The sequence below is a fragment of the Muntiacus reevesi genome, chromosome 3 (genome assembly GCF_963930625.1).
Source record: "Muntiacus reevesi chromosome 3, mMunRee1.1, whole genome shotgun sequence".
Taxonomy (NCBI): Eukaryota; Metazoa; Chordata; class Mammalia; order Artiodactyla; family Cervidae; genus Muntiacus; species Muntiacus reevesi.
The window spans coordinates 124,348,466-124,363,819 of record NC_089251.1 but is presented as its reverse complement, the minus strand read 5'-3'; the positions used below and the strand labels follow the sequence as shown (position 1 = coordinate 124,363,819).

The 15,354-nt window shown below is 34.3% G+C and overlaps 1 protein-coding gene across 1 annotated transcript in view; it reads right to left on the bottom strand.

Moving 5' to 3' along the window:
• Positions 1–1,504: 1,504 nt before the first annotated feature.
• Positions 1,505–15,354, bottom strand: part of CUL3 (cullin 3) — a 98,448-nt gene continuing 84,598 nt past the window's right edge. The window contains exons 14-16 of the mRNA XM_065930458.1: positions 9,321–9,507; positions 5,415–5,560; positions 1,505–3,206 (exon numbers count right to left, since the gene is read on the bottom strand). Of these exons, the coding sequence (XP_065786530.1) occupies positions 3,075–3,206; positions 5,415–5,560; positions 9,321–9,507 (465 nt within the window). The 3' untranslated portion in view covers positions 1,505–3,074. The remainder of the gene's footprint in view (positions 3,207–5,414; positions 5,561–9,320; positions 9,508–15,354) is intronic.

The following is a 15,354-nucleotide window of genomic DNA, read 5'->3' as shown; positions in this document are numbered from 1 at the left end:
GAATGAACATACAGCTATTTTCCAGAACTGGCAACTAAATACTTAGAAGGCTGAGATCATGCAAACTAGTCTCCTAGGGATGCAGACATAATTGTAAGATTACTGCCTGTCACCTAAGCCTTTCCTGCCACCCAATGTACACTCCGAGGGGTGGAGCATCATCAGTGCTTTGCTACGCCAAGATTTTTGCCAAGGGAGTACACCAGCATCTTTGGGGGTGGTGGTGGTACCTCTCTACATTTACGGTGCTACACGGGTGATCTTCATACATCCTTTAGCAAGACATGCATCCCGCTCCCGCCCCCTTTTAAAATTCACTGACATAAAGAACCTTACAATCACAACCACAGTTTATTTTGTGAGGCTGTGTGTTCCCTAATTGCAATGAGTTTTCAATCTTTAAATAATATAACTATATAACAATTCAAAATAAACACTGTCCTGGATTCAAAAATGATAGCAGAGAATTACAATTAAACAAATGAACAATGAGTACATCATTTTTGCAGTTGAAAAACTATGTATCCATCCTCCTTAAAATTCTTCAAGTAAGTCACCAAAATCTATTCACATCAACAGGATTAAACGAATGGTTAGGATCATTGTTTTGAGATTAAGACATTAAAAAACAAAGAAAAACAGCATGAATGACCTCTCGCTGAAAAGAAAGCAACATCAAAATGTATCCCTATGAGCTTTATGAACTAAAATAAAGCTAATGCACTAAAACATGTAAAACATGTTGGGTGATCCAATTTTGTCTTTCAGTACAGAATCATTTTTCTGACCACTCAACTCAACTGCAATTGACTGAAATGCAACTGAATGCAAAATGGCTGTATTCGCTGATCGTTCAACTGCAATTCAGAAATGTTTTAATGTATTTATAAGCGTTTAGAAGCACAGATATCAAACCTGTTCTCCAAAACTAACAAGTGTGTCTCTGAATTCTACATGTGATTTGTATATATCCATACTTGAGACAATTGCACAAATTTAACTTGACTGATTTTTAATAATTCAAACCACAACCTAAATTTTTGTTTTGTCTCATTTAGACTTCAAATGGAGTTTTTACATCTTTCATATTTATTAACTTGACAATAAGTATTCTATTCCCTAAAGTTATATATCTATATATCAATCATTTAATTAGAAACTGAGACCAATTAAAAAAACAAAAACAATGAAATGTGCAATACCAGCATTTTCTTGTAGATAAACACCCTATCATTGTAGAAATTCCAATTGTGTAAAGTCTGAAAGGGAAACCTTTCACCTTCCCATGTTACACCTGACTGACTACTGCTCAAGTATGGTCAAAGTATCCTGAGATTAATAATGTTCATGATAGCTTTCACTTGTATCTTAACTATATCATGCAAAACTGGAAAGCACTGAGAAGGGCATAAGGCTTGTATTTCTACAGTACAAATGGAGATGAAATTCAATGCAATAAGAGCATATTTCCAAGTCTGAAAGGAAAATTATAACCCAAGACGCATGGGGAAAAATATTTATGTGGAGTTTTTAATCCATATTAGAATTCAGTTTTAACTTGACCATAAATTTAAACAGATACCATCTTCTGAGACATACATTCTAATAAATGTATCAACAGTTTACCATAGTCAACCAAGGGTCAGTTGGTTACTCAAACTTATTAGTAACATTCCATTCTTCTATCAACAGAACTCTATAGTGGTTTGCCCCAATTACATATCTGAAACATTGTCTTATGAAAACAAAATGAAACAAAATTAAATAAAATTGAAGATAAAAATACTCTGAAGTTAAAATAAAGCGAACTATAATCCTTGGCAGATCAGTCAGGTAAAAAATATTGGTGAAAGTTGGAAGCACAGGATAACTGACAAGAATCTTCAGCACAAAGCACGTCTCTGAAAACATAAAACGATGACTCTCCGGATTGTAAAAGCTAAACATCCAAGAATCATCAGGTTTGAAAAATATTGCTTAATCACTTTCCAAATTGCAGCTGCAAGAACTGAAGATATTATTAAAAAATATTAAGGTAATCATATTTATTGCATCTTTAGAATGCATTCTGAAGCAGAAAATTAACAGTGCATCCCAGCTTCACCAAAATATATATTTGAGAGGGGGAACCTAAGATATTTAGAAACAAAGTGTAGACCACATGTGCTTTTCAGAGGGGCTGAATTAAATATAACCAGCTGCCAACTTTGTGCTCTGACATACTTGAATTATTGAGTATGTGTATACTAAACTCATTTATGTTTGCCTACAATAAATGAAATAAACACTGCCCTATACAATCCACTATTAGCAGTGAGTACAACAGCAAAAAATTATTGTACAATTTATACATACTAAAATATTTTCTTTCTCTAGAAATAATGCAGAACAAAACCTAATCATTGTTAAGAATTTGGGACATCTCAAATTACAGTAGGGAAAAATCAAATCAGGGTGTGCACTGAGCCCAAAACAAAGGTTCCTGGTCATAAGGCTATTAGATTAGTAAGTGCAAGTGGTAGAATAAAGCATGCTCAAATTTTATGCTTGGGTCTCTGTATATAATCAAACCTTTAAATTAAACAAGACGAGCTAAAGAAATGCCTTAAGCAGAGCGAGATAACTGGGAATCGTGTCACTGCTTTTACCATTATTGTTACCCAACTTATACAATGTGCAAAGTGCCTAGCAACACTACAAAAACACAATTACATGAACACTGAAGACCTGGGGAAATGAAATCCAACAATTTTTATTTTAATGAGCTGTATTTTCTAAATTTTGTTTTATTTTTTCCTGTTTTCATACAGTATTGAAAACAAAACTCAGCACATTCACATTTTCCCGAGGAACTGTAAAGATGATCTCTACAGGGATAAACGTTGTAAAGCCTGAAGCTCAATCAATTGATGTTGAAAACTCTCAAAGGGAGTAAAGGCTTGATCTGAATGGTCTAGAACATGTACTGTAATTTAATAGAAGAGATGGTCGTCTTAATATTTAATGATTTAAAAGAACTTCCCAGTCCATGCGAAGAGTACAGTCCAATAATAAATCAAGTTTCTGAACGCATTTTATGCTACATATGTGTATACTTTGCGATCCTCAGGTGTTCGTGCCAAATATTCTCTCTCAATAAGTCCTTCGATACGTTTTTTAATAACAACTGGACTTGGTAAGAATCGCGCCTTCAACTGCTGAGTTACCTAAAAGAGAAGGTTAAAAAATAAACTAATTTCTATCAGAAAACCAGAAACAAAAAATATTCCTATATAAACACGCAACAATCATCTTTGAAAAGAAATGACGTACCATTTTAAGATTCAGAGCAAACTTCAGTAATTTGGTTATGAAAATTAAAAAGAAACTACTGAAAACGTCCTGTGTGGCTGGCTAGAACATATATCCTCATATGAGGGTGTGAATGCTCAAGTGGATTAACAGATGAATTAGTTGGAATATATTCTTATCAATTTATACCACCCTATAGTTTAACCACTTTGAAGCTATAATCTAATGCCTTCTAAGTTACTATCCAAATTCAGAGACTCAAATTCCAGCTCTCTCACTAGCTCTGGGTCCTTGGGAAATTACTAACATCATGAAGTTGTTGTGTATATTAAACTAGTTAACAGATGTGATGCAGATAATGCGCAGTCCCACAGTTAAGTGTTACTGTTAGTATTCTTTTCTTCAACAGCTGTCAGGATTCTAGGTCTTGTTACATCAGTAATAATGACACAGTAACTACAGCACAGTAGCCGCAACCTGACTATGCACTCTATATATATGTCAATTTTATATGTATTTATTTGATATTCTTAACCCTGCAAAGTTGGCGGTCTCATTTTACAAAAGTGGAAAATAAGCCAGAGAAGAAAAATGGTAAGTTGTAAGTAGCAAACAGAACCAGAAGAGAGGAGAATCTAAATCCTTCTGATCTTACCTTCTCCTTTCATGTAAGATCACTCTGGATGCACTCGCAACAGTACCTTCAACTCCCTGATTCCTCTGGTTCTATCCCATAAGCACCCATTCTACAACACCCCAAAAGCCACTATTCCGTTCTTTACTAAGTTGTAGTTTTTATACCTTTTGTGTGGACCTGGAGTCAACAAATGGCACCCTACAGGCAAATCAGCCCACTGCCTGTTGTCTATTCTTCCTGGAACAGTCACCCATTTGTTATCTATGGGTGCTTTCATGCTGTAACTGGCCATTTAAAAACAGACTGCCAATCTCTGGTACAGACTGATAACACAAATTTATAGTATTCAAGTACAGGAAGTTTCCAAGCACCATAACCTCACATCCTGTTTTACATATGAAAAGAAGTCATTTTCACTTGAAATTCCTCTAACTATCACCACGTTGCACTTACCCTGTTTATCCAAGCATGTATCCACCTTTCATTAGAACCACCCCTGCCGCCTGCCCTGGGTTTCAGGAAGAGGTATTCAGTAGCATCCATTAACACATCGACTGCCTGTGCATTCTCTACACAATTCTCTTGCCTTTCTTTTTCTAGACTTTAGTACATCAATTATGCCTCATCCCTGTTCTTTCCTTTTGTTTTTAAGCATCCTTTCCTTATCCTTAGACTATAAATGCAACACAAGGTCTTCCCATCTAGAAAAAAAATGTTCAGACGCCCTAAACTCAACACATAATCCTCCAGGTGTTATTCTTCATGCCCTTCCCCACAAGACAGCATCCCAAAGGACAAGCCATTCACTTGGTGGTTTTAGCTCCATTTACTTCTCAAGGCTCGGCCGCCAAATGCTCACTCTTACCAGTCCAATGAAAACGGGAAAACTAATCAGTCACCTAACTGCCAACACATATTAAATATTTACTTGATTTGGTTTTTAAATGATTTTTGAAATTACTGACCACTCACCCATAATTCTCTTCCTTTGTCATGTAATACAAAGTCAACTTATAAAAATGATTTTAACTGACCTGTGGAACACAGCAGTACATACCCCCTCCCTTTTCAGTTAAAGAAACCAACCTCTATCTAGCCAATCAAGCTAGGGGCCTAGGAGTCATCTTCCACTCCTCTTTTTCATTTCGAATGCTGTCAACTTCTCTTCCCATTTGTCTTCATCCGGGTCTCTATCTTCACCCAATACTTCATTCAGCCCTAATCACCTCTTTCCTCACTATGTCAGTGGCTTCACAATGATCTTACATCTTTACTACAAGCATGTTTGTTTTTAAGGTGTGCACATAATTTGATGCTCAGCTATGTTTAACTATCAAGAAAGTGCCAGGCTTTTAAAACTGTGCTAATTGACTACAGTTTTCAAATTTGAAAATTGTATTTTAAAATACAACAGTACTTTCCTAAATTTAAGCTGTTAAAGTAACTTTGCCTTTTCCACATCAGTGCTGTCTGGAAGAGTCCTCACCTCTGCTACTAACACATTGTGCTGCATTTTCTTCCTAGATTTCATTATCCGCACTATAGCAGCTTCTATCTCGTGTTTTCTGTCGTCGTCCACTTTCTGCCTTGTTTCTTTCCTTTCCGGGTCGGATTCACCTTGCTTGGCAGCAACTAAAAGAGAAACAAAGACATTTACCATGTTATTATTATGCAAATTTAACACACAGTGAAAAACTGTTTATAAGCAACCTTAAATCAATTTCAACCTCTGAATATATAATTCTAGATTTTTCTTTTTAAATATTAGGAGCTTAATTTTATCGAGATAATAAAACCAATTTTATTTTTATAGACTAGAATGATTCCTTTCCTAGAAGAAAAATGGCAGCCACATATAGTTAGCAGTAAAATTATCAGTAAATAAGTTTCACTGCTTGTGACTTCCAGAGGTTAACTAGTATCTTACCAATATGACTTCAAGTTAAGCCTCACCAAAACCACCTCAAATGGGAGAAATGTGGGGACTTTAAGAGGACAAAAGAGCATGTATTGCCAAGATTTAGCTAGCTAAATAAAAGAATTTTACAGTACCACCAGAATGTCTCTTAACAAAACTCCATTTGGACACCTCATCAATTATTCAACAATTTCTTGTCATTTATCTTAGTAATTCCTAAATTAATTTGGAATTTAGCTCCAAATAATTTGGCTCCAAAATCACTGGGGAGGGTGACCAGAGACATGAAGTTAAAAGACACTTGCTCCTTGGAATAAAAGCAATGACAATCCTAGACAGTACATTAAAAAGCAGAGACATTCTTTGCCTATAAAGGTCCGTATAGTCAAAGCTCTGGTTCTTCCAAGTAATCACGCACTTGGACAATAAAAGTGCGAGCTGGACAATAAAAGTGCGAGCTGGACAATAAAAAAGGCTGAGCACCAAAGAACTGATGCTTTCAAACTGTGGTGTTGGAGAAGACTCTTGAGAGTCTTTTGGACTGTAAGGAGATCAAACCAGTCAATCCTGAAGGAATCAACCCTGAATATTCATTAGAAGGACTGATGCTGAAGCTGAAATTGCAATACTTAGGCCACCTGATGTGACGATCCGACTCACTGGAAAAGACCCTGATGCTAGGAAAGATTGAGGGCAGGAGGAGAAGGGGGAGACAGAGGGTGAAATGGTTGGATGGCATCACTGACTCAATGGACATGAGTTTGCACAAACTCCGGGAGATAGTGAAGGACAGGGAAGCCTGGCATGCTGCAGTCTGTGGGGTCACAAAGAGTCCGACCTGACTGAGCGACTGAACAACAATGTAAACTACATTCCACTCTTTCAGAGTAGTCTTACTCTGTTATTTCCCACAGCCTTCAAGCCAACTTCTCAAGAATTAAGTATCAAAGTTCTTTCTCTTATAACCTTGCTCTAACTGAAGTAGCAGAGAAAGAAAACTGGTAACTGATGCAGTTTATTTGGTTATCACTAGTAGATAGATGTGAAGTTTCTGGAGTAAAAACTGAAATATTACAAAGAACCACATAAAATATTGCTGACTTAGGCCTGGGCACACCCATGAGACAGCACACTACAATTCAGATCATTCTGGTGTGCCCATTCAGTTATTTCTATTAGAATTCCTTGGTTAAGAATTCCACTTTCAGGGTCTTCTCCCAAGTTAATTAACACCTTAACAAAGCAGAGAATAAAATTAGATTAAAATGCTCAACTAAAGGAGAAAAATGCTTTTCTTCAAAAATTCCATACCGTAAGGGGAAAAACAAAGATCGAGGCACTGGCTTAAACAGAACTAAAGAAACCTTAAAATCACTGTAATGTGGAGCTCTTGAGTGAATCCTGGACCCAAAAAATAAGTTATGAAAATGAGACAACCGTGGACATGAAAATATGGGTAATGCATATAGATGTTTGGAATTGATTTCTAATTAATCATTAATTTCTGGGTCTGATATAGTACCATTTTGTGGTAAAATCTTAATTCTGAGATAAGTATATTCTCAAGTATTTAAGGGATAAGTGTTATGATGTTTGCAAATTAAGTCCAAATGCCGTAGGAACTATAAACATATATCAAGGGAGAGGGAGAACGGGATGGTAGAAATAAAGGTGCTTAAGCAAACGTGGCAAAATTTTATCGCGTATTTATTACAGTATTTTTCACTTTTTCCGCTGAGGTGAAAATACATAAAATGGTGGAGGGAAAAAAAATTTTTTTAACAACTCAGTTCATCTAAAATTTGGTCACCTAAATAAATATACTCCAAGACTGTGGATTATGTTTTTAAAAATGTGAGGACGGAGCTCACTCCCAGAGCCTGGCATAATATTATGTGTTTAAGAGAAGCATAACAAGGATATTTGCTGCATAAGTTGGTACTTAAGTATCTAGATGTATCAGGAGGAATATACTTAGCACCAGAGAGAAAATTTTCACTTCCACAAAAATCAGTAAGAGCCAAGATAATCTAAGTACCATTTCAAAAAAGAAACACATTTTTCTTTATGGAATTTGATAGCTGAAAAGAACTTTAAAAAAGGTCATCTAGTCAAATTTTTCATCACATTTAACTATATTTCTTTTTTAATGAAACCTAAAATACTACACACATATATACTATATACTTAACACCAAAAATTAAAAATTTATGAAGATGACTTTTTTTGATAATCATAATACTATCTGACAATATTAGCTGCGCATGATAGAATCTTGAATTACAAAGACATTTATTTAGGATTAAGCAGGCTGAGGCTAGACAATTCAGATCTGTATCACCACACATCCTCCAAATCTGAGATACAAGTAAGTTCTGAAATCCAAAACCTATCTCTGCCCAAAATTGCAGTCTTATGTCTTACACTAGTGAAAAAGATATTTTATTCCACAGCCACCCTTTAGCACTGTTCTATTTTTTAACAAACATCTGTATCCCAAAGATATGGATCAATGATATGGTTTCCAATGAATAAACAAAGTAGTCACGGCTGTAAAGAGATACCACTTCGCTGTGAAAAAAATATCCTATTTAGAGTCAAAAAGAAAAACTAAAGTGTATATACAAAGTTCTTGAATCAGTGTATTCTGGCAGCCAACTGTATACTTAATATTAAAAATTTTTAAAGACTCTTTTATTATTAATATATAAAAAAATCAGAAAATTGAAGTCATTTTAAATGCTTAACATTTTAAAATACGGTTTTATTTCACAGATATATTAGCTGTATTGGACGAATTATCACTAGGAAGCTCATCTAAAAACTAGGTATCAAACCTACACTAAGAGTTTTAAACATTCAACAAAGGTGAAGTGCCTTTTTGCTTTCTTAAATACACAGGAAATATACACCTTACATTGTTAAATATACAACAGATAGGATATTTACTGTCATCCTAAAAAAAGCTGAACCAAAAACAGTTCACAACAGGGTTATCTCTGTTTTCAAGTTAGGGAAATAATATGGGCTTTTAAAGTTTTGAAATTTAACAAGTATTTATCAAAATATAAATAGTTGCATCTAAAGATTAAATTTTAAATAGATAACTCACAATTTTGAAAAATTTGTAAATCAGTTTTAAAAACAGACTTCATTGACTATTTGTTAATTCTACCAGTTAAAAACAATTTTTTATAAGAAAACATTCATAAAACTGTATTTCACTTGCTGAGAACCTTATGAAAATAAATACTTGTTCACACTATGAATTATTTTTTCAAATGCTTACTGAACCTGGATTCAACTGCATTTTGACAGGAACATACAATGATAAAACTCGCTTTATCTCTTAAGTCTATGTATCATGCAGGACACATTAAAACATTACTTTTTAAAAAATAGAAATCCAACATTAAGAACTTCTAAGAAAAAATATGAATGTAATTTTTAAGAGAAAAAGATAATCTCAGATACCTGTTTGAATCTTGACTCTGTGTAGTTTGGACGTGAACTGGTCATTAACTGTAAATATGTGACCATTTTCTATCTCCTTTGACTTGGGCTCCTTGGTGAGGACCCGCTGCGTTGGTTTACCACAGGCGAGGGACTGCAGGGCTCTGACAAGTTCTCTTTCAGGGATATCGGTCTCCTGTTGAATTTCCTGAAATTTCACCAGATTAACAGAGTTTAACAGACTCTGTGAATTAACAGACTGTGTGAAAGATTAAATTAGTTAATTAGTTAAGTCAAACTGACCAGGCAGTAGTTAAGAGAGGTAATTTCATTTAAGAAATAATTCACAACAAGAAACTTTCTATTATGACACTTCACTAAAATCTCACTTATTTGAACACACTAGAGAAAAAGGTGGTCCAAGTCACAGAACATCAAAAAGCTGTGTTTTTTCCTGCAGGGATATAAAGCCCAGTCTAAAAATGTCATCCAACAGAGATCAGTAGGGGCCTGCTTTAATATTTAAGTAAAAATAAAGTGTTAACCAACATACGTGCTCACTTTAGAAATACTCTACAATCTTCCTCCCAAGTTTATCCATACTACTCTTTGCTTAGCAACTTTTTCCTAGAAATAAGCAAAATATAGTATCAAAGACTTACAATCCAAGTTGACCATATTTACCGCCTGTATAACCAAATGAAAAAAAATTTAAATACTTCGTAATTTATATTAAACATGAAAAGCAGTAAATTCGTCATATACTTTTTATGTCAATGGAACAGGAAGAGAATTGTACATGTATATGATACACATCGACAGGTACTACGTGGCTCAAGTCTTCACAATGGGATGTATGATTCTGATTCACTGTATAAGGCTGTTTCTTCCTCTCAAATGGAGCTCAGGAAGAATGGGCATAAAGATGGTGTTATTTAGACTATGTAACTGATCTGGAGCAAGTCCCTTCACAAGACTCTGAGGAATAGTTTCAGGCTTTTTCAGAGGACTACAGGGAGGTGAGGATTGAGAGACATGTCAGTTTTAGTGATGATGATGATGATGATGCCCATTCCTTAGCTTCCAATGATCTCAGTACGTCTGCATACTTTAGACACATCAATGTCAATCCTAGCAAATTAAATATGTGCTCTTAATAAACAATGTTAGTTTTAATTATTATGTACATGCTAAAAGTGACTTATTTACCTATATTATTGTTTAACCAGAGTCAAAGAACCAGAAATGCCTTTTTAGGTAGAAATTCATGCTCCATCAAAAAAATTTGATAGAGTCTCAAATCTCCATTATCATGATAGATCAGAGGAATCTGATTATGATTTTGCAAATGATATGACATATGGAACTACTCTTTTTCCATTCCCACAAATCAATTAGCAGTTATTTCAATTCCATTTATTAGAAATGGCAAATTTATCACATCCCAAACACCTCTGTACTCTGTTTCTGGGTTCTCTGTCTAAATGAGCTATTTATTCACACATGTCAAAAACAATTTTAACTTCGAGTTATGTTTGGGTATTAACACACATTCCTTTCCTTCTTACTGGGCTTTCCCATTTCCAAACCCCAGCCCCTCTTTGCCTATTCTTGTGCATTCTCTTGCCCAGATGAATTTTGAGATCAGCTGTCAAATTTCACAGAAAATAAATCTACAGGTTTGGATTGAGACACTGAATTTATAGGTGACTTTAAAAAAAAAAAACCAAATTCCTTTATAACACATAGCTTTCTCATTCAGGTACATTTACCCTTCCATAGTCTTTTCTCTTATTGCCTTTTTGGTCTAAGTCTTATACTGTCTGTGTTAGAATGATTCCCAAAACGACTATGATTATTAAAATATCCCTTTTCTCATGTCATTTTCCAATTAATTCTGATGCAGAGAGAAGAGACTTACTAATAGTAAGTCTGACTTATAGAAAGATTTTTCAACCAAATTCTCAAAGAATAATTTCTTAGTTGACCATTATACTTGACAATCATACTGTCTGTAAACTCTGTCAACTCTTGTTTGTAAATTTCATTCCTTTTTCTTTTTTAGTGTGTTCATTAGGACCTGCAGAACAAGGCTGGACAGGAGGAGTAAAGGCAGGTATAAATTGTTCCCAACCTTAAGGAGAAGGTGTCTAATATTTTACTACTAATTATTGCTTATTAGGTCTCTCATTAGGTACACCCTTTCGCCATTAAGGCATTTTTTCTATTCCTAGGTGGTCAAGAGTGCACCATCAGGAAAAAAGAAATCAGGACTGACTTTTCTTATATGCTTTGTGTACATCCGTAGACATCATTGATTTTTCTCCTTGAACTGATGCCTGGTAATACAGAAGGTATTTGGTTAATTCTATTATTATTATAAAATTTCAATATCTCTCTGTTAACAAACTCCTCTGTATTCCAGGAAGAAACCCTACTTGGACAGGGTGGATTATTATTTCAAAACACTGCTGAATATAACCTGCTAATAATATTTAAGATTTGTATATTTATTTTGAATAACCTATAGCTTCCTTATCTTTTTTGTATTTTCCTAGTTCAGTTTTAGTAATAAGGTCATGCAGCCTAAGGTATTCCTCAAGAACAATTTGTGTATTTTGTTTTCTGGTTCAAAGTTCCCAGTATAACTTTCAATTTTAATTTGCTGTGTTAATTCAGATCTTTAATATCCTTCTTTTTTATTGTATAAACAGTACATATGTGAGGGCTTTCTGTAACAATGGAGTTACCTATTTCCCCTTGTACTTTCAATCATTTCCTTTATGCGTTATGTCACAATAATGATTTAATTTCTCAATGAAATACCACTGGTGTCTAATGATTTTCTATGCAAATTCTGTCTGATATTAACTCTGCTATTGTCAATAATTAGCTTTTAGTCTCATTCTCAGAAATTTAAAAAGTATTAATAAAGAACATTCAGAAAAACATGTATTAATATCCATACCTCTTTCAAAAATTAAATGCTAGTTACTAAAATCTAAGGTACAGACTACCATTAAATATACATTTTGGTATTTTAGCTGTTCTAAATCTCAGTAAGGACTACATTCCAAAAAATATATAAAAAGAGTAAAGTCTCTGGAGCCTGACTACTATGGATTAAATGTGATACTATAATAAATGCTACCTTTTGAAGGTAGTTTCCAAGATGGCCCACAGTGACCCTGGTACATTTTAATCTTGTGTGGTCCCCTCACTGTATCAGGGGTGATGTTAGTGACCAACAAAATAAGGAAGTAACAATATGTGATTTTCAAGGCTGGATCATAAAGGCACTGCAGGTTCTACCTGGGTCTCTTGGATCACTCACTCTAGGGAAAGTTAGCCACTAGGATACAAGGACAATCAAACAGCCATATCTGGTAAAGCCCACATGGAGAGAATCTAACACCCCCTAAGTTTGGTTAATAGCCAAAACAAACTTTCCAGTCATGTGGAAAAAGGTGCAAACCAATAGTATTTTCCAGTCCTGACAACAACAGACGACTGAAGCCCCAGCTGACATCTTAACATAACCTCATTAAAGATTCCAAGCCACAACCACCCAATCAAGCCCCTCCTGAATCCCCAACCCAAAGAAACCACAAAAGATAACAAATTGTTAGTGGCTGTTTTACAACATGAAGCTAAGATTTGTTATGTAGCATTAAATAAAAAATACTCTATTTTACTGAACTCATAAAGAAAGAATATTTGAAGAGATCAGCTTCGTTTAATAATTAACTATCTTCTCTAATATGTGAAGATTTTTGCAAAATAGCTAATAAAACTTGTGCAGCTGACTATAAGCACACAGTGTGAATGTGTGTAATGAGCCTTTTCACCATTGTCTGGTTCGAGATGCAAGCAGAGGTTTTGGAGCCATACGAATGGCATTTTATATATGCCACGTATGCTCAGGATTCTGGTAAGACACAGCTAAAAGTTAAAATATTAGAGCAATTTTCAACTTAATTTTTCCTTCTACCTAAATCACTTCTTGTTAGCCTCAATGATCCCAACCAGACAGGGAAGGAGAAAAGCTTGAACCACTAAAATTACTAGCAATTCCAATAATGGTTTAAGAAAATGCATTTATGTTTTTATTTATTCCATTATTTTTTACCAGCTCTTTATAAAGCAGGACTCTGAAAAACAAATCTAGCATGTATTAAGTAGCTTATTTATTTAAAATATATTATCCATGATAGCTTCTGACTAAAACATCCAAGCTGTTAGAGATAATTCAATTCGACCTGCCTGAAAAGCTTTACAATGCTTGGGTAAGGTACTTAATACTTACTTGAAATCAATATTCTTAGGATTCAATCACATACAATTTTGATACAATTTTGTGTTTGGAAATTAAAGTTATTCCCAAGGTAATACACACCTGGATATTTACAAGAGCAGAATTTCTCGGCTTAGCCACTGACTTAAAACACTAAGGTTTCAAAATATTTCTCTGAAGTATTATCACATAAAAATAGTTATCTCTCAACTACATTTTCATCACATAAAGGGAATATGAAGATGAGTATTAAAATAGGCCTAGAATTTAATTGCTCTTCATTCCAAATTTAAAACTTCCAAAATGTTCACCTGTATCTGAAAATTCATTTTCAATTAAGTATAAATGTGGCAGTAACTCTACAGCTTTTAAAATATTCATTATCTTTCATTTATAAATATCACATGATCCTCATTTAAACTCCAACCTACTAATTAAACATATGGGAAAAGACTAACTGAATGTAATTCAATCAAATCATGACTTAATGGGAGAAAAAAAAGTAACGAAATGTATATTTTTATAGTTACTCTAAAAAAAGAAAGTGGACACTATCAAGATAGTGTAAAATTAGCAAAAGGACAGAGAAACTAATGAAACAGACATCAGAGTATGTAGAAATACATACATATGGTCAACTGACTTTATTTTTTCTAAATAAAGGGGCTAAGGTAATTCAGAGAAAAGAACAGTTAGTGCTTTTGACAAATGATGCTGAATGAACAAGTGAATATATGTGGGCGGAGGAAATAATTCTTAATCCTGCCTATAACCATACCAAAAAAATTAACTTGAAATTGATTATACACCTAAATGTAAAAAGCTAAAACTATAAATCACTTAGAAGAAAATGTAGAAGAACATCTTTGAAACCACACACCAGCCAATAATTTCTTAGACTATCAAAAGCACAAACCATAAAACAGTGGCTACTGGACCTTGTCAATATTAAAAAGTTCTGCTCTTAGTAAAATTAAGAAAATAAAAGGGCAAATAACAGACTGTGAGAAAATATTCACAGCACATAGAAGTGACAAAGGATCTGTATCCAAACCTTATAAAGAATTTTTAAACAACCCAATAAAGTTATACGAACAAAGAACTCATCAAACAAGACACATTAAGTGGCATATGAATTAACAAAAAACCGCTCATCACCATTAGCAGTCAACGTAAGAAATTACATCCACAACGAATAGGTGTAATTGAACACTAACTAAAATGGCTAAAATTTAAAAGATAGAATGTTAGATTTTGGAGAGGACATGCGGCAACCAGAACTCTCCTACACTGCTGGTAGAAATGGCAAGCAGTAAAATCACTTCAGGATGGGCCTGGTAGCTCGGTGGTCTGTGATGACCTAGAAGGGTGGGATGGGGGTGAGAGAGAGGCTTTCAAGGGGAAGGGGACCTATGTACACATATAGCTGATTCACGCTATACTGCAGAAACGACACAGCACTGTAAAGCAATTATACTCCTCAATTAAAAAAATAATCATTTTTAAAAAATGGATTTGCAAAGCACAGTAATGCAAAGTGCAAAAAAAAAAAAAAAAAAAAATTTAAACATACAGCTCTATTCACTACAACCTAAATCCAATCCAACAACCAAAATGCCTATTAAGAGGTGAGTAGATAAAGAAACCATAACAGATCCATGTAGCATAGTATCACTCAGCAATAAAAAAATAAACTACTGAAACTATACACTCAACAACATGGATGAATCTTTAAAATACTAGATTATGTAAAAGAAGCTG